Genomic DNA, 26,444 nt, shown 5'->3' with positions numbered 1-26,444 from the left:
AAGCCAATTAAAGTTTGATGCTTTGGAACCTTGCAGCAGGACTGGGGAGCAATCCTAGCACAGCAAGTGCAAGCAGGAATGCTGCCAGGCTGCTCTGCAGGTTCCCAGCATCTGGGTGGGGTGAAAGAAGACAGAAGCCAGACTGGCCTGTCCTAAAAACCCCAGGGAGAGCATCCAGATGGAGGACAATTCTTATTTCCTCATGCAAGAAGTCAAACTTCATTTGATGGGAAGAGTTACTTTTTGATTAAAGGGGGTTTTTCCATTCAAAATGGAAAGAATTTCAGAATCAGAAAGTTCTGAAAGGGGCAGTCTGGCTACAAACACCTTAGGAATCAGCCTTGGAAAATCCCAGCCTGGACTGGTTGCCTGTCATACTTACTTCAGGTTGGACAGAGCAGCACATCTCATTTCCATGTTCCCAATGTGCTGTTAACAGCTCAGGAATAAATTATCCATGTCCTGGGGACATGGAGCAGACAGCCAGTGCCCTGTACTCACTGCAGGAACTGCAAAGCTCTTCTGCAAAGTTCCAAACTTTGGATACTCCAGCATTGCCCCCAGGCCTCCAAAGTCCCTTTCTCAAGATAATTTTCTTGAGTTTTTTAAGCCCTTGTGCTGCTGGTGAGCAGAGTGGTATCACAGACTGGTGGCCTCTGCACACAGCTGCCCCTACATCCTTAAGAGATTCTCCTGACAGGGCAGTACGTGCCCATTCCCAGGGAATCTGAACCCATTTTACGTTCAGAATGGCAAACTTCACTCACAGTGCACCATACCACACCAAAGACCACCTTGCCACCACAGCTGCACAGCACAATGGTAAAGATTAACAGTGTAAACAGAGATGGACCCTGTTCCAGAGCCTCTTCTGGTGCCCCCAGGTTCATCCAAGGGCACATCACATGCCCACAGCACTGTGCTGTGTCTCTCAAAACCCACCTCTTCATTCACCCTTCCCTGTGCCTCATTAACTTCCTTCAATAAATGATCATCCTCACCCCACTCCCCTACATTCCCCCTGCCAGGCTTCTGCTCCTTCCTCTGCTCTGCTTCAACAGCCACCAGTTGCCAACAACTCTGCTTTCAATTTTTAATGTTTTCCATGAAGTCCAAACTTTCCCTCAACACAACTCATCACTTCCAAAGCACTCTCTCAATACTTATTTCAAACAGCCAGCTGCATCAGGCAGAGCTACACTATCTTTCACTTTCCTCCTTGGAAACACACAGGAGAGCAGTCTCATAACCACATATCCAACATAAGGATATTTGGGTTTGTCTGCACTCTGCAGTCACAGAGCTCTTCCATCAGCCCAGAGCTCAGGGACCTGCCATCACCAACAGGATGGGTTCACACCACCTCTGATGGACAAACCACGCTGATTTCAGACAACATTCCCCAAGGTGTGAAAAATTACTCCCATGGAGGCAAATGAAAATTACCACCCTAGAGAGAGAGGAAGCCACTACCCACCATAGGCAAGGAAAGAGCTGCCAGTGGAAAGGAAGAGATTAGAGCCCCAGCTGTCCTGGCCAACAGCAAACATATCCAGGCTCTGCACACCTGTAGGAATGGATGGCAGGACATGCAGGCACCTTGGTCATACCTCTCAGGACAACCTCTCAGGGTGGCATACACAACAGTGGAAAACTATTGTGCCTAAACCCTGTCTCTGAGGTGAAGCAAAATTCATAAATCTTAAACACATAGAATGATTTGGATTGGAAGGGACCTTAGGGATCATCTAGCTCCAACTCCCTGCCTTAGGAAGGGACACCTTGCTCCTCTAAATCCCATCCAACACTTGAACACCTCCAGGGATGTGGCATTCCAGCTTCTCTGGACAATCTGTTCCAGTGCCTCATCAGCCTCACAGTAAAGAATTTCCTCCCAATAACTAACCTAGGAGATTTCCATGCAAATACTCTAAAAATAGGAACCCTGGACATGGTTTGATTTAGAGCTATAAAACAATGTATGTGCCAACTCATATGGAATCTAGTAAGTTCATTGAGCTTACTGCTGGACAGGACCATGCACCACCTCACCTGACCTCTGGAGAACACATCCTCTGGCATTTCTCCCAGTTATTTCTGCATTTCTCAGTTATCCATGCATTAAGTCCAGTGACTAGTGCCTGACTGCAGAGTACCTTTCAAAAAAATCATTACTTGATGACCTCCAGAGATGAAAAATCCAAGAAGTGCTGTTCAAGCTAAAGTCAACACATCAGTCTCATACAACAGTATAAATGGGACACAACAATTCAGAATTTTCTTGACCAGAGCACATAGAGGGGTCAAGTGATCTTCATGTCATTCACCTCCCATCAACACCCTTGGTTCCTCTTGGCTCTCCCCAAGCCACCTCTCCTGCATGTTGCCTCAAAATATTTATTCACTCAGCTTTGAGAGACCTTCAAAATGCTCCTTTGCTGTCCCAAGTTATGCCAGCATCTTCTGATCCCTCTCTGGGTATGCTTTGCCCCTCCTTAGTCAGGAAGAAGCTGCCAAACAGAGAGCTGGCCATGGTCTGTGCATCTCCAGCACCACCACAGCACCCAGGGCCTCACCAGGGCACAGCAGTGAGCAGTGAGACAACTGCTGGCACATCCTGCACATGGGGTCAGGTCTGGCACAAAGACCTATTGAGAAAGTTCCGGGATTCCCTCTGGTGCTGGCTCTATGCTCCACCAGGACACACCACAATCTGAGCATGAACGTGGCAGCTCAGAGCACGGATGTGACTTTCACAGCACAACAGGAAAGGCAGTGGCTGCAGGAATTGCACCCAGCTACAGACCCTCTTGTGCCTAACCTGGTCCTGCAGGTCCACCTCAGGCTGGACATGGCTGTGGGCAGGTTGGTGCTACTGGAACACCAGAGCAAAGAGAGGCTGAAAACACAGCTGGAAGGCTCAACAGTCCGGAAAGCACAGCCGTGCCAGAGGGAAAGAAGAAAGGACGCGGAGTCAGATGTCAGCTGGCAGTGCCACGTGATTGCAGGGAATGCCGGCTCAAGTTTGGCTTGCCAAAGTGAAAAAATACCCTTGAGAAAGGTCAGTAGGATTTCTCTGTGCTGGACTGGCATTGTGCCTCAAGTTTGCATTCCCAAAAAGGGGCTGAAAAATCCCTAGGGTGGGATGCAACAGATGCTGCTGGGGCTGAGAGAAACACTGGTGGTCCAAAGAGAGGAATCCCTGGTTGAGCAAATGACTTCGGGGTGTCAAGGGCTTCAGCAAGGGTAAGGAGGCACATCTGCAACAAACACTCACTGATGGTTAGCACCAGAGCTAACAAGGAATTCTTCAGCATCCTTGAACTAGATGTAATTTGATAAAATTGTAAAGAAGGCCATCAGGAAAAATCTGCTGGGGCAGTGAACCAGTTCTGGCTGTAGATTAGTTGCCCAGAGGAACCTGTCCAAGTCTCCACCTTCCCCACAAAAATACTAGAAAATGCACAAAAGGGTAGAATTCTGCAAATTGGTGCTACTTAACCATTGGCTGACCTGAGATCAGTCTCCTTGTGTTAACCAAGAAGGACATTTTTCTACACAGCTTCTGGAACTTCAAGCAGTGCTGGATTTGTCTAGCATGCAATTAATATTTCCTCTAACTCACTGCCTCTTTCAGTCTCTTTCTTTTCCCTGCTAGATAGATATCTAAAAAATTAATCAAATGACTAAATTTGAAGAAAAGGGGAAATGCAAGAAGGCAAAAATAACCTTCTGTGCACATGATGTGCTGCTGCCTGTGAACCTCAAAACTGATGAGAAGATGCATTTATAATTCATTAAAAATTTGCTGGATTTTTGTCTTCAGAAAAGGGGATGGAAAAAAAAAGAGATTTTACTAAGAAGGAAGGGAAGAATAGCATGGCTGCCTTTAAAAACAAGTTAAACCAGATTGTGTGTCTTGATTTTCAAAGCAGCTCATGAATAATTTAGACTTCTAGGGCCCTCCACACAGACTCAGGGTCTGTCTTGCTTCTTGACTCCCTCCACCCTTCCCTCCTCAGAACTGAGGAAAAAAGAAAAATGGAGCCAACAAAAGTGAAAGAAGAAAACAAATCTAGTACAATTCAGTAGAATTTTAAACTGATGCCAGTTTTACTGGAATACCAGAGCTGATGGCAAAGTTTTTCACTTGGTGGAAGTAAAGCCAAAATCTGGTACCTCTTACCTTCATGGAAAACCACCAATCCATTATTAAAGATCTTTAGAAGTCAGGAAAACCTGAAATTACATTTCAGAATGTTGGAACCCTGGGTATCAAGATTCTTTAGGGAGGTGCTTTCTGATGAGAGCTTCCTGGCACCACGTGGCAAATCAAAGCAGAGAAAATCCCATCCTCACAACACCTCCGTGGTCACAGCTGAGGAAGCACAAACCCAGCCCCGTGCTGTGATAGCTCAAAAACGCTTCCAACGTGCAAGGATCTGCAGTGCCCACAGCAAAAATCCACCCAAATGGCCCCAAAACAAAATGCCCTTTTGCTGCAGCTGATGGATTGGGACTTTAAAGTACTAGCTAGCAGAAAAAAAAAAAAAAAACAAACAAGAGTTTGATGGAGAAAACTGTCTCATTGCCTTAATTATCAACAGGAGCAAGTCTCAGAGAATTAGTTCCATTATTTACTAATACTTGACTTTGATTTCAGCCTACATAAACATATTAGGTCAATAGAAATAGTGAGACAAGCACAGGAGTTAAACAAACAACTTCATTCTGTCAGAATTACTTGAAGCAAGTTATCAAAGTAATCGATGGCACATAATAACTATAAGACAAGTGGTCAATACATTACAGCAGTCAAAGGCAGAGGATGGTTCTAGCAGAGGGTGATCAATGGCACCCTGGGAATGCTGAAGCACTTGGTGATGAAGGGATGGCCACCACAAAATCATCACTGGGCCCTGGTGTGGTTCAGGTGGGTGCAACCTCTGAAGGCACTGAGACAGGCAAGGTTTTCTCTTCCCTATAAAATCCCCAGGATCTTCTCAGGCCGTTTTAGGGAAGGAAGCACCTGGAGTTGAAAAAGGAAATCCCGTGCCCCCATGGACTGACTGATGTTGGCACAACCACCCCAAGGGCCACAGGTGGGTCTGCAGTCAATCCTGGTCTGCCAGAGACCCCCATCCCTCCCTCCACTGGGAAGAAGCCTCTCCCTGGTGCAGTGAGTGCCTCCCACCACTGGTTCCTGAACCCGCCAATACACGTTGCAGCATCACTTCCACTCCAGCACATCGTTTGTTCCTCAGGAGCCCAATGTGCACTTTTCATCTGATACACAAAATCACTTGCTTTTAAATACAGCTTGTCATTTTTAGATGACTAAAGTGTCAAAAACATTTGAGATCTAAATGAAATTTTTCCCTTTTCAGGATGAGAAAAACAGATCCCTTTGGCTTTAAGTTTCCCTGCCTTTTTACTTTTAGATTCATCAACAGCTTTGCTTTTGGTTTATCTTGAAATTGTTATCTCTTGGCTTTTCTTTCTCTCAAATAACCAAAGAACTGAAACACTGTTATTCACTCAGCTCTACTGAGCCCTATCTACCCATGTAGCCCCCAAACTCAAGCTCCAGAGATGTGGCACTGACAACAAAGACACAGCCCAGGTGCAGAGAGAGAGGTGGATCCCACCACCCACTCTGTCTTTGTTTCCAGCTTCAGGCTCTTGAACAAAAGCAGCAGTGCCTGTACCCAGGCATTGCTCACCTTGAAATGGAGCAGTTTGTCCTCAGGGCACAGTGACTGGCAGGTCACTGTCTTTTATTAAATTCCCAGCTCTCACTCCTCTGTGTCCCCCATCGTGACAGGGACATGCAGAAAGATCATTGCTCCACAGACAGGTATCTGGGGAACGAGCTTTTATCTCTGGGTGAATGTGTCACAGAAGTGGAGCTAATTAACTGGGGCTCTGTTTTTGAAAAAGGTTAATATTTTATCACATGTCTTCTGTCTTGAGGAATAATTAGCCCTGGCAGTAGTAGCTCTGCCATTTCCCAAGGGACTGAGCAAGAGACTGGAGGCTGGAGACAGACACGAGGTATTGATGGAAAGACAGCGGCTCAACTCTGGGCTAACAGTGCATCTCACCAGCAGTTACTCCTCCACACAAACCAACCTGCCACAGAATATTAACAGAGGCAAACCCCTCTCTTCAAAGGCTGTGCACATTCTTCTTGTCCATTCCATGCCCTCTGGTGCTTTAAACCAAGGCACTGTGACTCTGCCAAGAGCACTGGCACTGGAGCACCAGTCCCAATCCCTTCTCCCCAGGCACTCTCTTCCACTACTGCTCCAGCGCCCCAGTATGCACAACAAAAGGGAAATCTCATGGGCTCTCCTAATTCTTCCATCTCAAAACCAAACCTGTTCTCATGGGGGAACCAACCACTGAAGCAAATTCCCATAGGGACTGCACAGAAGAAGGTTCCCCCAGTGCTTGCACAGAAGTCCTCAGTACAGTGCACAACATCTCTCTGCAGGGCTGGGATGCAAGCAGGGAAAATGGAGGGACTGAAAAAGGATGAGGGAAGGGTCATTTCAGATCGACCCAGAACTATTTTGTGCACGCATTTTTCTTGGCAAAATGCAGTGGATGGGTGAGTGGGGAATTTCCAAAATGAAATCAAAACTGTCTCATAGGGAAACAAAGCCAAAATGACTTAGGGGAAAGAAATACATCACTTGGAGGGGGGGGGGGAGTTTTCACTTTTTTTTCCTCTCTGAAACCGCAATTTTTGGCAAGCAACACAAAATAAAGGTTCTTCAGGGAAGGGATAGCTAGGATGGAAACTCTGCCTGCTCCCCTGTGAGCTCCTCAGATTCTCCTGGGGAGGATGCCTGTCCCATAGACGCTCTTCCCACCCAGCAAGGCACTAAGGGGCTGGGAGGAGGGACAAGTTGGACAAATAAAACTCAGCAGTAATAAATTTAGTATTATATCATGGTATTTTCTGGAACAGTCCAGTCATCCCCACTGCCAGCAGCCACATTCCAAGACACCAGGTCCCTACAGACTCTTCCAGTACCCATCCTGCCAATCCTCTTTGGCCTGCAGACATCTTTTAGCCAAGAATACACCTCAGGAATAGTTTCTGCTCGCTGTACAGACAAGTGCCATAACTCACACTCCTTGCACAGCCCATTCAGATGGCAGTAGCTTTGCCCTCCAGAAAAAAAATGAGTAACACAACCACTTTACTGGCACATCCTCCTGCATCCCAAACACCCGCCTATACACTTCCATCAGCTCCTCAGATGCTCCTCAGAGAGCCTAGCTCACTCCTCAGCTGCTTCTCAAGTTACTCTCATCCTTCTCATGCAAGAAAAAGAAGAGGGGAGGAATAGCACTGAAAATCCACCACTGCAGAATAAGCACTGTCACATCTGCCACCTCCCTACAGCAGCCACAATCAAAACACAGTCAACCCTGCTCCTGGAGAAACACCAGCCTCCCCTAGCCCCAGCATTCCTTCCCAGAACCATTTTTAATGAAATCTCCTCAGCCTGCCTTTCCTCTTAGGCAGCCCCTCAAGATACAAAACTGCAGCATCTCACTTCACCTCAGCTCCTGCCCCCTGGTGACAGCCAACATCCAGAGTCAGAGCCCACGACCCCAGGGCACAATTCGCAGCCTAGGATCAGTTAAGCTGTGCTCCAAAATCCTGAGTGGAGCCACTGTACTGCCAGGGTGAGGAAGACATAGCACCTCTGAAACCAAGAGCGTGGCAGGAGCTCCTTTTCCTGGGATGTAGTTACCCTGGTGGCAACAATGACCCCGTGTCCCTGCCAAGGAGGGAATGCTGAGTGACCCAACACACCATCTCCAGCTCCAGGGAGGGATCAGGCAGGGCTTGGAGGGCACAGAGCAGTACCATAGGCTGCCTCAGGCATCTGGGTTTGGATTGGGGTCTCAGTGCCTGAAAGTCTCTCTCCTTTCCACAGAAGTTTGTGCAAGTCGCACAGGGTGGTTTGGGTATCCATGATGCCCAGGGAGCACACCAACTCCCGGGAAAGGCACAGGAAGATCCAACGTGGGCAATGGCAGAAGCCCCATCACATCTAAGGAGGGAAGTATGGGCTCTTCAGGAAAAGTTAATGTTGGGATGATGGTCTAGCCAGGAGCGCTGGCCAAGGATAGATCCCAGCTCAGACATGGGCAGTCATCCCCAGGGAATGCAACTTCTCTCAGAGCTCAAACCCACTATAATCCCATTTCATGCAGACCCTTCTCAACTCCTCTTTCTTCCTCTACTACATTAAAAAAAAAAAACCCAAACCCAGAAAGCTTCAAAAGAGGACATTACATAGAAAGATATTTGAAAAAAGATCATTGCATTCATCAGTTTTCATCCCCTGAAGCCACCAGTCCCTGCCTCAGTGGCATCAGGTCAGCTGAGCTCTCCACCTCCACCAGACAAAAACATGGGGCAGCAAATGTCACAGACACTGGGGTGGCCACGGATACTTCCAGTATGGGGACTTGGACACTCACCACCTATTTGCCAGGATTGTATGTGTCCAGCTAAGTTCAGAGTTGGTGAGTACCCAGAGAGACTCATCACACTTTTGCATGAGCTCTCCAGGAAGAGAAGGTGCAGCTATCAGAAAGAGGCACGTTAACACAGGTATTCCCACACCTGTACCAGACACCAATCCAGCAGAAGCAGGAAAACATGAAATACTGGATTTCTGCAGTGCTAAAAAGGTCCAGTGAGTATTTTTCTCCACTTCTAGGCAACATAATGGAGTAGAGACTTCATGGGAGTTTTGTCTTTGACCAAGTTTTCTCAAGCCTGTCTCAACCCCACCACTGGCAAAACCTTGCAATGTTAATCCAGAGAAGATACATGAGTGTGGTAGTTTAGTGAGTCACCCAAAAGTGATGAACACCAAAAGAGGAGATGACAGCACCTCAAGCAACTTCAAAACTTGTTTCACAAATACAGGTAGCTGGGGAAAAAGAACTACAAACTGCATGTGCTGCAACCAGGGCTCTTAAATTATATCAGCTTTTACAAAATGCTGGGGTAAGCCTGAGAGACAGAAGTCCCAGTGGGCTCATTGCTTTTGCATTGAGACAAACCTGGGCTGATTAAAGAGTTGACCCAACTTGGAGCAGGAGGCTGGATCAGAGACCTCCTGTGGTCTCTTCCAGCCTAAATTATTCTTTGATTTTATGAAATGCCAGTTTCTGATTAATAGCTGTCTTGCTTTCCTTGCTTAGCTGCCAAGAATTGCCAATCTCAATACTCCTTGCTCTCTGTGCTATCTGAAAACAATCTCTCTGTGTTTTGATCACACAACAGTTCCTCAAAACCCCTCGCAGTTTCAAGTCCAAATTCACCCAAAAAAACAAGTGCAAATGCCACTATGTGAAGTGAGCACTCCACATCAGCATTAAAGTTTGAGATTTAGGCCACAAAAGCCATCTGATCAAGGGCAGAAACTGAGACCTTGACCAATGTGGGCAAAGAGATTGCTTGTCCCCAAAGAGACAAGCCAACTCCTACTCCACCTGAAATATTGTTCTCATATCTTCATCCCGAGAGATCTCAGCCTAAGGAGGTGATGGAATGAGAGCCAACCTCTTGGGGTCTGGTGCCCAAGTAAAAAAAGCTATCATGTTGTTTCCCAATGGAAATACTTCTGTGTAAAATGTTTTCCACCACTGATTTGTGTACCTGCTCACCTGCAGGGTTGTGTTCTGCTCTTGCTGTCTCTAGAAATAAGGAGACCAAGACCAAAGGCAAGGGTATCCCAGATCTCCTCTTACCAAGCTGTTTCAGCCCCAAAATGTTTTGCAGGCAAAAGATCCAGGGACAGCCCTTGCACGTACAGGAACTTGCCTAAATGTGATAAATCTTATTTTGCAATGAAATGACAAATATCCTGGCTCTACCCAGAAAACAGAGTAACAGCTGGAATAACAGATCAAGCGACAGAAAAACTCTTCAGGACATTGCTGACAGCCACCCAGCAGGTAATAATGATCCCCAAAGGCCAGAAGAAACCTGTATCCTTTTACACTCAGCCACCCTGAGATCACACAAGGTGCTGCCACCCTTCTCCCCTCAGACATCATGCACTTCTCATGGGGGAGCCCCCACACTAGAGGGTACAGGACAGAGCAAAGCCAGCAGCACAGACACCTGGTCACACGAGGACACCTCCTCCAGCTTTCACCAATTCCAGGTCCAGAGATGTGGCAGCATCTGAGCACTCCCTCTCCCCCATCCTCCTCACCTGGCTCCCTCCTTCATCCAGCCTCATGGGCAGGGGGTCCATCCATCTGCACTGCACTGAAGGCTCCTCTGCTCAGACCTGCCCCACCACCCCTCTGCCCCAAGCAGATGCACCCAGCAGCATCAGGCACAGGGAGACCACAAGCACATCCACCTCTGCCCACAGCACTTCTTGCCCCAGTCTACCACACAGCATACCCGAGTCAGCAACTCATGAGACACTGCTGGAATAAGCACATTTTAAAAATAATAATCCCTCAGGACTTAGTCTGCATTACACAGGAAAGTGGATTAGCCCAGCTACAGTCCAGAGGCCAAAGTAAGAAATGTATGGAGTCAGCAAAGTGAAAGATAACAGGAGACCTCAAAAATCTATAGGTTTGGTTCTGCTCTCAGTCGTGCAAGGTCCATCTAGGTCCCTACAAACCTTCTTTCAAATTCAAAGTGGTCTTGATCACCTGCTAGGGACCCTAGGGACTTACCTGCTTCTGCAGGTCTAATGTGCAGGTACCACTGAGGACAGCAGAGCAGAGCCCCCACTCTGTCCTGCCTGGGCTTTTCCATACACATTGTTCTCCAGACATTTAAGTTCCTCCTTTGGGGGCTCTCAAGAAACAAGGCAAGAAAGGTAAGATGTTTAAATCCCTACGTGGGGCAAAAAACACATTTCTGGCTGCTGAGACCCAACTTCCACCTGAAGAACAACCTTGAAGTGGTTTTAGTCTGGAGGGAAAAGAAGTCAGAAGAAGACAAAGCAATGTGAGAAGTCCAAGGGCACCATAAATATGCTAAACCAAAGGCAATGCTGTCAAAACCTATTTTTCTACCCTTCAACTCCTCATTCCCAAGAAGGTATTATGATATTCTCAGTGCCTGGGTGGCAATCATCAACTCACCCAAAACCAGAGCCACTCCAAAGCCTGCCACAGCTGCCCTCTTGTCATCTGCACAGGGATACCAACATGAGCTCCCATGTGCCATGTGCCAGTCATGTCCAAGTGGGACACAGGGAAGGGCAGAGAGCCAGGCTCAGCCCCAGGTGCCCATGTACACAGGTACCACATCCAGCAGAGGTGACCCTCAACACCACCTGTTCTTCCCAGTCAACCTCACACTCAGCACAACCAGGTATTTTTGCCTACCTCAACCACAGCTGCTCCACCACGATGTGGAATGTGCAAGCTCTGCACCCTCAGGATGCAAGCTGGAATTAATGGGTCAAAACAGCACTGCCGTGTGTAATGCATCTGCTCAAGGGCTGAAAGCCTGACATTTCTGGACCTTGAGAATACAAGACAGCAGCTCTCTGCCTTAGGGAAATCTCACAGGCACCACCTGCCTCTTCCTTCCCATCCCTCTGCAAACAGTCCATATGAGCAGAGCAACCAGTCCTAAGCAGCCTTCCTACCCAAGGGACACTCTCCAGCCAGCTTAGCACAGGGATTTAAGATAAGAAACCTGGAGGAAATCTTAAGAGTGTGTGCTGCTCTCCTCAAAGAGAATAGGACACAGTATAATAGCAGAGCTTTTCTAGGAGGCACAAATTGTCAGGATCTGGCTTCTGGGCTGCCAGGATGCTCTCACCTTCAGCAAACAATGCAGTGCCTGATCTTCATGCCTGCAGCATCCCTTGCCAGCCTCCTGTTTCAATCACAACTTGATCTCAGCAGCTGCTTTCTCTATCTCAGACACACACATACACAAACACACCCCTAAGCAGCTGCAAAATTAAACTTTAGCTGGGTAGGTAGGACCTCTTGCAAAGCACTTGCAACTCAGGGAAGGAGGGAACTTCAAAAATGCAGATTCTTATGTTAGAATTTGAGAGGGCTCCATCCTCAGCCTTCTTGCTTTATCAGCTCTTGAGACAGCACTACTAAACATGTAGCATCACTGCTGGAGTAAAAAGCAAGACAAATAGAGGAAAACAGACACTGAGAGATGCCTGAAGCTGGCTGATTTGCAGCTTTGCAATAGCTGGGGAAGTCTCCTGAAGGCTCTCACCTCTCCTCCAGCCTCTCCTCTCCTCGTCCCCGATTTCCCCTCTGTGCTTTGCCGCCCTAAGCCAGCGCAAGCCCCCGCTCCAGCCAGTGCCGCCCCAGCCGAGCCCGACAGCCACAACAGCATCAGCACATCCATCAAACCCAGCGGAGCACCGCGAGGCGGAGGTCAGCCCAAGCAGCATATGGAGCACTGGCGTGGTGAGCACCAGCCTCCCCAGGAGCTGTCTGCTACAGATGGAAAAAGCCCAGGAGCCATCACGGCAAATTCTTCTGGCTGGGGGCAACACATCCTCCCTGTCAGCTTTCCAAGCCGCTGAGCAATATTGGAAAACTCAGCTCCTCTCCCCCCCACCCCGTGCTCACGCCTGGCACTGACTCACTGTCGTTTTGGTCCCGCAGTTTGCCGGTGGGAGTTGTATGAGGTGGGATGTGGGGATGAGGTAATCCCAAGTGCATGTGGCTACCATGGTAGAGGGGGACTAGCCATCCACTCCGGAGGCATGAGCTGGCTGTGCACAGTCTGACCAAGTGCCACCAAGCTCCAGGTCCAGTCTGCTGATGCAGTAACAGGGATGTTTTAACCTTGACTTTTGGTTGGCATGGGATGCACCACCACAGGACCATCCAAGGTCTCCTTGGAGAAAGGCAGTCCTGTATGTGGTCCAAGGTCCAAGGATCCAAGCCAACGTGCAACCAGGAATGGAGTTAACGGCAGCGAAACACAAGGTCACCAGGAGCAATGCTCCAGCTGTGAGATCTCCCAGGCCAGGTGACACAAGGTAGTGCACAGAAAGCATGACAGTTCCCTGGCTGAAATCACCCACAAACCAAGCTGAAGCTCACAGCCCTGCACTAGCCAGAGGCAGACAGAGCCACCACGGTTTCTCCTGCTCTGATTTCTTGGAACACTGCAATTCCTCTCCATCTGAAACTATTCCACTGGCTGCAATTTAAAAACAAAATCAATCCAGCAAACATTGCTAAGCAACTGGCTGTCAGTGCCACATCCCATCCCATTGAAAGTATTTGCCCTCTCCATGACCTCCTGGCAAGGAGCTTGCTGCTCAGCCCTTGCCAGATTTTGTATATTCAGCTATCATTGGCAAGTCCAGATGCTTGGCTGGATTAGCAGGGAAAACACCAGGAAACTTTCTGCAACCATCCTAATGAAAAACACCCCACAGAGAAACTGTAAGGAGCAGCATTCCCACATCCCAGTCCCTAGGATTAGGACACAATGCACAGGTCTCTGGGCATCACCGTGGTCTGCAGGTCCATGCATCTCACAGGTCCTACAGAGGCAATGAAGGATGGAGAGTCAACACACTGGAAACCTAGCCACAGAGCAGAGTACAACATCTCACTGAGAGGCTGAAGGGGGAGCTGCAATGGCAACAAGCTGCAGTGATGGATGAGACCCTCTCCAAAGCCTCCTAAACACTCACCCAAGCTGGGCAGGAGCCTCTTGGCACAGTGATATCCCCTAGTGTGGGGTCCTGAATTGCCTCAAAGTCAGCTGGCGTAGAATTGAGGAACGACTCTCTGGGTTCACTCTGAGGAGCTTAATCCAGGTTTTCCATTGAAACCAAGCCTCTAAACAGAGCCTCCAGGAGGACACGCAGCACGAACACTGAGGGTGTCCTTTCTCCCACAACATCCTGGTCCACACAACCCTGCTCTCCCCTTCCCAGGAGGGCATCTGGGATCTGAGGTCATTCCATGCTGGATTCCCTTTATATGTTCTTGCACAGCCATCAGCAATTTCTCCCTGCTCTGAGAGCAGGCCATGCTTATTCCCGCTTTCCCACATATTTCTGCTGCACAGCTCAAGACCAGCTGCTTCCAGGTTGCATGGCAGGACCTGAGCATCACCTGCTGCAGCTCCCGGGACACCCATGCTGTAAGTAAGGATTATTTTTCCAGAGAGAGCTCAGCTCTGCACTTTCCTCTCTCCCTCAACCACCAATCCCAGGTCCTTCTCCCTCCTCCATCCTCCCCCAGATCTGCCGGCAGCCCCATTTCCTCCGTGGCCACTCTAATGCTTGGTTAATGGTGCATCATCCGCATCGTTCTTCAGGCATATTCAATAAATCAGAATCCAATTACCGGGTTAAGGAAATTGGAAACAAATTAAATTAGCCCCAGCCCCTCCCACGTGCTGTGCCCTCACTTCCTCCTTAATGAGAACTTCTCTTTCACAGGAGCACTCACTGCCACATCTGCCTGCCCAGGAACAAGGTGGCTGCCACCACACAGCGAGGGTAGGCAAGGGGCAACCGAGCCAATCTTCCCTTTTAATAGGGCAGATGGTTAATATCCCTGGCATTAATTCTCTCCAGGAATAGCACATTCGCTCTCTGCTCAGCTATAACAGGCGTCCGTCAGGGCTGACAGCTCCTCTCTGGAGAAAGGAGCATCTGGTCCTCACAACAAAAAGAAGCTAAATAAATAAATAAGCACATTGCTTTCTACAGGGCTGGGGAACTGGTGCTGTTTCAGCATTTCAGCCTAAGTGCTGAATTTGAACTGGAATAGGGGAAGTTCAGAGTTGGGTCAGATGCCAGGAGTGCAGTCACTGATCCGGGAGCAAGGTGCAGCAGGGGCAGCAGGGTACTGTGGATGAGGTCTAGCAGAGCTCCCACTAGAGCAGGACTTCCTCAAAGGGTTCCCAGGACAAGGCAGTGGAGACAGCTGCTGCCAGCAAGTTGGGACATAATGCCAGGCACAGCTCCATGGAAAGAGCTTGCACCAGCTATGGACTGGTGACTGACAGCAGGGGCCAGGCATACGCTGTGTCCTCAGATGACAAGGAGGAAAACTGCATTCAGGGGACCTTGGGAGCTCTTCCTTCACCACCAGGACATCCTCACATCACCTCATCCAGCAAATTAACAATTAACCCCAGTGACCTTCAGCAGGAAGGGCAGCTCTTCCCAGGGAGTTTGGAAAGACAACCAGAGGAAGACTACAGCTGAGACCTCAGCAAGCAAGGGTGCACCAAAACTCCCACCTCACCATTCTCACACTGACAAGGGAGTGCAGCTCCATCTACAAGGCAACTGCTGCTGCAACCCTCCCTGCCTTTCCCAAGAGCTCCTTTGGGCACCAAAGGATATTTTTGACCTCAGTGGTGCTGGAGCAGCTAGTAACCCAACAACTCCTTACCCTTCTCTCCTCCTCACTCAGCAATTACCCCTTATTTCCCACTCCTCTCTCTGCAGAGCAATTTCAACACTCAAGAGTTATTTTATCCCCCTTGCTTCACCTCACTACATCATCTTCAGAGCAAGAATTCCCAGGACCAGCAAAGACTATGTCCATCTCTGAGACTCACTCTTGCAAACCCATTACTTTTCTGAAGGGAAAATAAAGGCCTCTCCTTTCTTTCCCTACAGCCCTGGAATAACTTATACAGTTTCAATTAACAGGTTTAAGACTTCCAGACATGCCAAGAAAACAAGCAGAGGGAAAGACTCAATCCCAGAAACACAACCCCGGCAGACCCGATCCCAAGAGCACCCACCAGCAGCCCAAAAGCACGGCCCTGAAGGGGCACAGGCCCCATGCCATGAAGGTTGGTGAGGGAGCTCAGGAGGAGCCGGGGGAGGCAGAACCTGTGATGGCGGGTGTCGCGGACAGCGCGGTCACTGGGGATCCTCTCGCTCTCCCGCTGGTTAAAGGCATGGAGCCGGTACGGGTCCTCGCCGCCCTTCCACCTCCGGGCACTCAGGTACCTCCGCTCTTCAAACTGATCCCAAAGGTCGTCCCAGTCCGCGTCTGGTTCCTGCCGCACAAAGTCAGCCCCGTTAGAGAGAGCAGAGACCGCAGGACGCCTGACCCTGCTCCAGACGTCCGCCCAAGCCCCGCCGGAGGTCGGCCAGCCCTGCAGCTCACGCAAGCATGGCAAGAGCAGGATAACGAGGAGTCCCAAGAGGTCTTCAGGGTTTATTTCTCATCCTTAGGTCCTGAAACAATATGTCAAAGAGAGCCTGCCAATTCGAATTAAAATTAGTAATTTGAAGCCAAATTCAGGTCTCTGTTGGATTCCCCTCTCAAGCAGCACAGTCTTAAAAAACATAAGAGCACAAATGTTTTGTAAGGGTTTTAATTTCTCTCCAGCCAAAAAACAAAGGTATTCTACATCACATGACCCATTACCCCCATAACCTTTCAGGTATGAAAGAAGCAACCCCACATTTCCACAGCCAAATCCTAGCCCCAGCTCTTCCCACCCTGGAAGAAGGGGGCCATCATGCTCCCAGCCCAATTTCAGTCTATCTTTGTCACCACATGTCTCCCACTGAGGACTTCAGCCCCACCACAGGGAGAAGAGCAGGGAAGCATGTGCCTGTGTGGTCCTCCATTCCAGAAGGACGGAAGAACTGCATTTCAGGGTTACCCAGCAGCTTCAACAACCTTTGGGAGTTTAAGCCTTTCTTGGTGGCTTGGTGCTGTGAGGGTTTAAGCATCCCTGAGCAGCAGAAGCTGTCGGGGTTTTAACCATCCTTTGGCAGTGTCTGAGGCAGCCAGCACAAAACAGAGCCGATAAGATCTCATCACTACAGCAGCACAACCTCTTTGATCTCAGCCTACCTGTAACACTGAGAGATGCAAACATTTACAGACATCTCAGTCCTAAAGAAAATTGTGATCTTATCCAATAATTGATCTTTTCTTCTGCTTTTCTTTTTTTCCCCCCCTCCTCAGTTCACAGCATCTCAAAGCCGATTTTGCCTCCTAATAGCACAAAATGAAGCTTTTCAAAAGGGCGATTTTTATCCCATAATTGATTTTACTCGCATCTGGCAGTGCATTTTTTGTAGTCACAGGACGGGGAGGAGGGAGCACTGGCTCCTGCAAGTGAACCACTACAGGAGCAAGCCAGGCACTTCCAGCCACAGGATGCCTCACTTCGCTCCAGGTCACGGCAACATGAGCACTCCCAAAGAGCCAACAAATTCCAGGGATGCAGGCATTTCCAGATACAGGGCTGTATTCGTCCTCCCCTGGTGTGACCCCATGGCCTGCTCAGGACCTCCTCCAGACCTACTCCAGTGTGAGAAGATCAGAAGAAACCCCTGAGTCACCAGCAATACTGAGAGGAAGTTATTCGGGACTGGAATAAAGTTATTCAAGGCTGGGAGAAAGTTATGAAACCAGTAAGGTCCCTGCAGGAGTTTTACGAGGAGGACGCACATAAGCAGCCCGCGGACTTTCGGGAGGGCTGACGTGCACAGGCTGATAAATGCTGTTTATGTTGGTTTTTTTTCTAAGGCATCTTGCAAAACATGATTTAGCACCGCAGTAAAAGATCAGGGGAAAGTGAGGCGATTGCATCGCGGAGCCACCGACAGCCTGATGTTTACAAGATTTCACGATGACCCCAGGAGGCCCGGCGCTGCTGAAACAACCACTGGAGCTGCAGTCCCTAAATTTTAATGCTGTGAAGAAAAATAAAAGTTGGCTTTATCAAACCTAATAAGAAGAGAAATGGCTTTCAAAAGTGTCCACACAGCACTTAAGGCTGTAAGATGTGTGTATGTGTGTGTATATATGTTGTTTTGTTTTTTGTGATGCCTGTTACGCCCAACAGCCTTGGATCAGCCAGGAGGGTGCAGCTGGGCAAGAATCTGATGGCTCAGGTGGGAGGGCTGGTGGATTCCCTCAAGAAAACTGCAGAACCTGCTGCAAGGGCATCAATGCTCTGGCCAGGCAACAGAAGCTGAAGAAGGGTTTGGCACATGACAGGGTCCTCCAGGGTCTGGGATGGTGTTTTCCCAGCATCCATTTAACTCCACTACTGTCCTGTTACCAGGGGTGGGGTCCCAGCAGTAAATGGATACATGTGCCTTATGAAAATGGAAAATACCAGGGCCTTACCCCACACTATTCACCTCTCATCCTGCTCTCAATATACCTTGCATTCCAGGCTTGCATTCCTGGTTCACTCTGCAATAACTAATTAATACTCCTGTGCAATTTCCACCTGAAAGATATTAGCCCACCTTGATTCAGCCAGGTTCTCCTTTTTGGGCTGAGGAAACCTATCAGTGGGATGGATACTAAATATTGGGTAATTAAATACACACCTGAGATCAACAGTAACTAGATGCCAGAGATTAAAGAGTTATTTTAATCCCTATTTAGCCACAAAACAAGACCAGGGATTGGGTTCACTTTCTCAGCCAGAGGTAGGTACTGGGGGTTGGTTATTTGCTTTTGATCTACATCACCCATCCAAATCTTCTGGGTGTTCTGTCCATCCCAAGCTTCCCTAAAAGGGTAACTGAGGTTAAAGCAGAATGCCCAGCTCAGACACAGGTGCACTGACCTCTGCAAAACATACCTGCTCAAAGCAGAAGAGGAAAGCATGAAAAGCTCCCAGTTGTGCAAGCAGCAGGAGGCAGGAGACCTCACCAACCTGCACATAAGGACTCACCTGCTTCTCACCTGCACCTGATCTGAGACAGGGAATGAGAGTTAAAGCATCAGGAGAAATCCCCTTTGCTCACCCAGGGACAGCACATTGGTTACAGGTTATCAGATAAGGTCTTCATTATAATATTTCCGCAATGTATTATCACCTCTGCCTCACATCAGAATTCTGTCTTGGGAGTTATTTAACTGATGTGCAGAAATCTAAATTTAATTTATTATGATCTAACTCACTTTAGAGGCCAAATTACCCTGCACTAGAAAAGGATCAAGTCAATACTCCACTTGCCTTTCTATTTATCTTCTACAGGGCTCATCTCTCCAAGTTTCCTTATTCATTTTCTCTCACGTACTAGTAATAAATTTTCATTTTTTTTCTTCGAATTAGGTAATTTCTCTTTCAACACTGCAGTTTAATGACTGGTATTAATTATAGGAAACACAGTCAACGCTTAGAAGAGTTCCAGAGACTCAATGAGCCTGAAGGGAAGGGAAGAAAAATGTATCCAAGGGGTGGCTGGCTGCTCTTTGCAAACAAGTGTTGCCTCCTAGAACGCCACACTGGGGGGGTCCCCAGGGGTGGTCAACAAGAGGGACACCCACAAAAGGACACTGACAAAACTTCCTGTAGAGAGAAGCTTCCATCTCACACCAGCACTCAGCCAAGAGCAGGGCTCACCAAGAGCTTTCTCTGCCATTTCAGTAAAGCACCTCCCCAAAAATGACCCACTAAAGGCACCTCCTTCCAAAACTACCCATCACCCTCGTTGGCTTAGGGCACACAGCCCAGAGCAAGCACAGAGGCAACTTTTCACTGTAACTGTACATTAAAGATTAAAAGCCTCTCAGTGCAAAGATGTAATTCGTCATCTGCCTCCTAAATCACAGCTCAGAAACAAAACAAAGCAAAAAAAAAAAAAAAAAAAAAAAAAAAAAAAAAAAAAAAAAAAAAAAAAACAACAAAGCAAAGGAAAAAAAGAAAAAACAAAACAAAACAAAAAAAAACCCAAAGAAGTGAAAAAATAATATTTAAGAAAAAAAAAAGAGTGGTGCTGCGGGGGGAAAATGGGTCATTAGCAGTAAAACTACAATTTTCTGGCAACTGCTAATGCCTTGTTTATGTGGATTTCTGCGAATATGACATTTTAATGGCATAATAATTGTGTGATTACAGTACAGCAGGGATCGCTGGAGCGGGGAGGAGGAACAAGCAGCCCAGCCGGCTGCTGCTGCTGCTGCTGCTGCTGTCCCCGGCGCCCCTCCCGGCACGGCACGGCACGGCACTGGGGGCCAGGGAATGGGCAGCTGTGCCAGCACTTGGGCCACCCAGAGACAGCCCAGCACTGAAAGGGCATGTCAGGGGAAAAGCCTCCCCAGAGGAGCCAGCAGTGACTGGGGACAGGCAGGTCACACCGGTCCCCAGGGCCAGCCTCCAGCTGCCCAGCAAGACAAGGAGTGGGCAGTGCGAGCCAAAGGGTGATTCTGATTCACTTTCTTCTTTTGTCTTCACTTTTTTCTTCTGTCTCAACATAGAGAACTTAAGCCGTTGCTAAAAAAAAAGCCGTTTTACTTTGGGGGGTGCTGAGTTCTGCCTTCAGACCAGAGTGAATAGGACCAGTGCCATGAGCATCCTTGCAGGAGGCAGCAAACGCAAGCCAGCCCGGGATGGTGGCAGAGCTGGCAGAGTTTTCCAGGGAACCCATTAGGCCACAAAAAGGGTTTTGCCTGTGCAGGTGCAAAGATGACCCCAAAGGAGTCTGGCAGCAGCCAAATGTGCCTCTACCTTGCTTCCCCTCAAGCCCAGCTTTCCCTGGAAAATCTCATCCCTACATAATACCTGACTGAGCCCTTGCCACTGAGCCCATTCCCTGGGACTCGGGCATTAAAAAACAGGAGAGGAGGGGGAAATAAAAAATTACATCAGCCTATCAAAAGCTCCAATAAACACATGAAAGCTCTGGAAACTCAGATGCCATGCAGCACGCTGCTGCCCAGTCACGCTCTGCCACTCCTCTGCCAGCGAGGACATCTTTGTGCTCAGCAGGCTCGGGGGCATTGGAGGCAGAGGGCAATCTTTCAGCAGGAATTGCAACCAGGCATTATACAAATGAGATTTAGAAGTCTCACTGAAGCACGGGGCCCCTGCAAACAGGAGGTTCAATTATAGAGCTGCTGCTGGCCCAGGCGCTAATGCCATCTGAAAGGATTATAATACTTCAAACAGGATAGGGCTCATCCCTCCTTGTCCCCCGGTGCCAACGAGTGCACTTAAGAGGGTCAGCAGCGCCAGAGGGAAAAGAAGTGGGACAGCATCAGACTGCCTTCGTCCTCATCCCTGAATAACCCAGATGGAGCACTGAGGTACGAGATCCTTCAGTCAAGTTTTGGTGTAGTTTTGCCAATCCCAGAGCCCAGTGCCCCGGCTTAGCCCTGAGCGAGCAGTGCTATGCATCCCAATGGCCTCAGCCTCAGGATACACAGGGGAGAGAGACAGGCAGCCCCATGGCAAGTCTTTGCTCCATCCAAAGAGGATGTGGTGGTGCCAAAAGCAGGCTACGAGTCTTTGGAAAACAGGCTTTGTACTCATCCTGCATCACATCCTCCAGAACATCAGGTACCGTTCAGCACCAAACCCGTACCAAGCCTGGAAGTCACCTCCTTCCTCTTACCCTCTTTCCCCAAACTGCACAATCCCTAAGCCAATCCAGCACTTAAATACAAACTTAAGTGACTCCAGGCATTTGCTGGAATGGGGATAGAAACCCCTGTTTAAATGCTTGAAGTTAAGTACTTGCTTAAGTGCTTCACTGGCTCAGTGCCCCTGCTTTGTGCTGACACAAACCACACACTGGGAATGGAGGTAGCTCTGGGCCCCGGTCATGATCTGCTCTAATTATTTTTCTGACCCATGGAGATTTTAGCTCCAGTTCATTTATTTGAGGGCTGTGAAACTCCTCTTCCTCCTGCACTGGTACCTGGGCACAACATGCATGAGCACCTTGGTGGCAGCTCCTCTGGGACCCCATGGGGACACATAGCAGATCCAGGATCCCACCCTGCTCCAAGGAGGATGAGCACCTCCCCCTGCTCAGAGGAGATTTTTTTTGTCTCTCAAGGAAAAGCTTCAGATTTGAGTCTGTTCTGACCCCACTTTGGTAGAAGAAAGCACAAAACAAAAGAAAAATCAAATAAAATATTAATATAGATATCTAATTAAAGCAAAGCACTTCTGCAGCAAAGCCTGCCCTGCAGCTGGAGTCCCCAGAGAAGTTTTGAGCATTCACCACCATCAAGCTTCTCAATGTCACTGACCCTCTCCTGCTCATGCACATCCACAGGCATTTTTGCTCCATCTTCAAAGGATGGAGCATCTCCTCCTCCTCTGCTGGCTTGGCATGGAGCACAAATCCCTGAGGACCTTACAGTGTCCCACTTTCCCACTTGGCCCTGAGGCCAAGATCACACTGTCCCCATATTTTCTGTCCTTTCTGCTCACCACCCCTCTAACATCAGCCTCTGTGTGGGCAGCCTGGATCTCTCCCATGGTGCACACACACATTTACACAATCAAGGCACTTACTACATCAGGCAACAGGAGTGACAAAGGCTGGAAAGGGGCCATGGAAGAAGATGTGACCTTCAAGAACTGGAGGAAGACTCAACCCACACAAAGTACAGCTGCAACTTCACCCTGGATGGAAACATCCCCCTCAAGGCCTTGGAGAAGGCTTTTCAGCATCTTCCTCTTATTTTCCTTACACTCAACTGGCATCGGCTCAGGTTGTTGGCCACTGAATCAGTGCAAGCAGCTGACCCAGGGCTAAGGGATCTGGGCCACCATTAAGTCAATCACTGATAGAACCAGCAATTTGTATATCTTCTTGTCTGTATCTGTGGTAAACGATATACATGGTCTGAAACACCCTCCAGGGGCTTAAATCTGCTGAAGTCTCCAGCCAAATATAACAACATGAAAAGCCACTGGAGAATTACTGATGCTTTTTCCAGTAAGGGCACCAAAGCTTTAATTTTAAAATGGATGACCAGGGCAGCCACCAAAATGGGGAATTTATTCACAAATCAGGAGCAGGGGACTCTGAGCTGCACAGAGGGAAAGATGACAGATTCATTGCTTTGATGAAAAGCCAAATTTTGTTTCAAGGGCTTCCCTTAGGAGAAAACAAGTCAGCCCAGAGTTCACACCACACTTATCAGCAAGCAGCTGCTGCACTGGTAGCGGTGCCAGGTTAAAATATATCTACATCTCCCACAGGCAGCCAGAGCCAGAGCTCCATACATGGACAGTGCTCCTTTCCACTGGCTGTAGCACCACGCCACCATCCTGCCTCTACAGAGGGATAGACAAGCTAGCAGTCAGCATCACACGCCCCAGACAGAGCCCAGGAATTCCCATGGTGACCCTCACCATCCCCATCATCATGAAGAACCTCCTGTCTCTCTGTGACAATGGAAAGGAATGCAAGATCCAGGCCACTGAGCTCTAGAAACATCATCCAGCAACAAAATTCCTTGGATTTCCAGCTAGAAAGACACTCTTTCATCTTGGACCCAAAATCAGGTGTGTACATAAGAGTCTCACTACATAAAGAACACAGATCTTAACTCTTTAAAATTATGAATTAGCCCATAGGATAGCCTGACACATGGAGACAAATCCTGTATAATTAAAAAGGAAAGGAAGCCGATTATATCCTCCTGGAGAATATTGCTGCCTGCTTCTGTTTTATTTATACGTTGCAGTGTATAATGAGCTGAATATTTAGGAGGTCAGCACAAACCAAGCTGCTGACTGGACAAAAGAGAAGACCTAGCTCTGTCTGTGCTCAGAGTCAAGCAGAAGGATGGAAAGGATTTTTGGTCATTCCTCCTATCCCTGCCCACAGCTCTCCTGGGATACTGCAGGACTTCTCAGTTCAACTGCTTGTGCTTGGGCTGCATCAGTCTCCCCAAGTTTCTATCAAAAAATGGTCTTCTGGGTTTTCCCACAGCCCCAAGAAAAGGATGAGCAATGCCAGTCCAAGTCCACTGGCACCTGTGGACCCTTCTAATGGGTTTAAAAATGGTAATTCTGGATGGCAAACCAGATGAAATACATTTCAAGGATCTCTGCTTTCACTGAGATTTTTATTTTTTAAGATTTCATGTTTAAAAAAACAAAATAAACATCTGGACTGGCAGCATCCCCCCCAATGAGTTGAGCATCAATTCCCAAGCCTCCCCTGAGCTGATGTCCCCCAGCAGTACTCCCACTACCACTCCCATCAGCAGTGGGATACCCACAGCTCCCTTGGGCTCTCTCCATTGTTCTCTACCTGCTGATTCTCAGAAATGCCTTTTCCCCCTGCCAGAGGGGATCCCCTCAGCAACCCTCTCCAGGCTCACCAGAGTGCCAGGAGATGCCAAAGAGCATCTTTGGGGCCATGGTGCCATCTTAACTGGGGCACCACAGGCAGCCCTTCCCCAGCCCACTGCCACCACTCAGTGCCATCCTCTGCTGGCTGCAGGGCCTGTGTGTGGGTGAGTGCAAGAGCTGCTCCCCAAAGGTTGTCAGCAACTACAAAGGGTGGTAATTAGAAAAGAAACTAAGACAACATCCCATGTGTGCCCTCACACCAGCCAGGTTCAGCACATTCCCAGGACCACCAGGTCAAATATATTGAGAAGGGCCCAGAGCCATGGTGGGTAAATAAAGTGGCAAAAGGAAGTTCCTACATGGACAGACAGTGTTTTGTTTTCCTTCTGTGCCTTTCGGGACAGACATGAGCTGCTTCCCAGCCATGAAGGTCGAACCAGCCTTCCCAGGCTTCAGCAGGAATAGCAGATGATTTAGTACTTAGGAGCCCATAGCTGTACTCAGTCTCCAGCTGAGCTTTGCTCCTCCTCCTGCATAACAGCCAAAACTCCTACCAACCCATAGAGCTTGAGCATCTCAGAGGTCAGGGAAGGTCTTCCCCTTCCCCATGGAGCTGTGGTTCCCACGTGCCAGAGGACAGCCCAGGACGGGGCACATCAGGGGAAAGGAAAGGAAAAAGGGAACAGGGAGGGAAGAACAAAGGAGCCAGCCAGCCGGATTTCTGCTCTGAACGTCCAGCTTTGAACCCAGCCCTTTAAAAATCAGGAGGTTAATCCCAACCACTCCTCCCAAGAAGGAAGGGATCGTGCTGTTAATATAGTCAGCATCCTCGACCCAACATGGCCTTTTCACAGCAGCAAAGCCAGGGGTAATCCATCTGGTAATTGCTTCCATGAGGATCTTTACACAGCTTTAGAAACTAATGCTACTATCCTTCCCTGAGCAGCCACCCTTCCAAGCTAGGCAGCAATGAGGGGTGATGGGAACAGCAACATATGAATGTGAAGTGTGTCCAAGGGAGGGAAAGGTTATAAAAAATCACATATATTATAAAAATAAGTATTAAAGGAAAATGCAATAGTTGCAAACACGCAGGACAGTTACATGAGTGGCTTTAGCTGCCTTTAAGAAGCCACCAGCTTCGCCCTTCCCCCTCCCTCTGACAGCTAACTGCTTTGGGGAGCAGAGATGTACCAAGACAGCACCAAGGCACAACCTGCTCCAAGGAAGGAACTCAGCAAGGACAAGAAATGCTGTCAGACCGAACTCCCCGCTTCTGCACTTGATTTCTGGTTCTGCAAAAGCCCTGGACTCCCTCCAGCCATGCCTCAGCCTCCCTGCTCCTACAATTTAACTCACAAGGCTCCCACTGGGCAGGAGCATCACCTGTGCTGAGCAGCTCCAGTACAAGGGCTAGTTTTTTCCCTTTTCCCACTTCTCACCCTTAGCAGAGGGGGAAGGGCAGAGGAAAACCCTTCCTGGTGATCAACCAAAATGTCCCAAGCCCTCAAAAAGAGCCCTCCTGCCATATGCCCATGGTGCAGTGATGTACTGCAGCCCAGCCCAGTCCAAACCATACCAAGCAGCTATTGTAGCAGTGGAGAAATTCCTGGTTAAAGCACTACTTCTCCAATAGATTTAAAAGCATCACCAGGAAACATGACAGCTGCCCTAACTCACATGATTGTAGGAGGATGTTGGGGCAGCAGAGGCTGTGGGGCACTGAGCTATGGGGCAAACTCCCAGGGCTCAGCTGGAGCTCAGGATCTGCCAGTGCCTGCCTGTCAGACACCATCCCCCTGTCAAAATGCACTGCTGAGCCATGTCCTCATCTTGACACACACATTTTGCAGAGGAAGGTGTTTCTGTAGCCCAGAGCTGGTCCTCAACACACAGGCACAAGGAGATGAAGCTCAGGTCACAGTAACGATGCTCCCGGGTGCGTGTACTCCTCAGATGTACCAGCCCATCCTCCCCCTAACTCCCCTCAAGGAGAAACTAGATATAAAACATTTGTGACAGCAAGAACAGATCTAAACCTTTGATCCTTAGGTACCTGCTGCTGGGAGTGTCTGCAAGATCCTGGGCCTGGGTGCACCATGACTGACAGCACCAGAGATACAGCAGCATAATTTACAGCATATATGTCAGCCCAGCCTTCCTCTATCTCAGCTCAGTAATAGAAATAAAAAAACATCAGTGCCAGTTAGTGAGAAATGCACCCTAGGAAGGTATGGTGAGTTAGAAAATAATCAAGCCTGCTGGGGAAGGAGTGTGGGTTCCAGCCAGCCATGAGCACAGGCGCTGCAGGAGCCCCAAGTGCTGTCTGTGCCTTGGGTTGATGCAGGCTTGGCTGGGGATGGGGAAGAACAGA

At 48.7% G+C, this 26,444-nt stretch overlaps 1 protein-coding gene across 1 annotated transcript in view; it reads right to left on the bottom strand.

Moving 5' to 3' along the window:
• GALNT14 (polypeptide N-acetylgalactosaminyltransferase 14) overlaps positions 1 to 26,444 on the bottom strand; it is a 93,529-nt gene that overhangs the window by 44,384 nt on the left and 22,701 nt on the right. The window contains exon 2 of the mRNA XM_083856964.1: positions 15,876 to 16,045. Coding sequence (XP_083713090.1) covers positions 15,876 to 16,045 — 170 coding nt within the window. The remainder of the gene's footprint in view (positions 1 to 15,875; positions 16,046 to 26,444) is intronic.

This window comes from Zosterops lateralis (genome assembly GCF_965231275.1).
Source record: "Zosterops lateralis genome assembly, chromosome: 3".
NCBI lineage: Eukaryota > Metazoa > Chordata > Aves > Passeriformes > Zosteropidae > Zosterops > Zosterops lateralis.
Note: the sequence above shows the minus strand (reverse complement) of the source record. Positions and strands in the feature narration are given on the sequence as shown.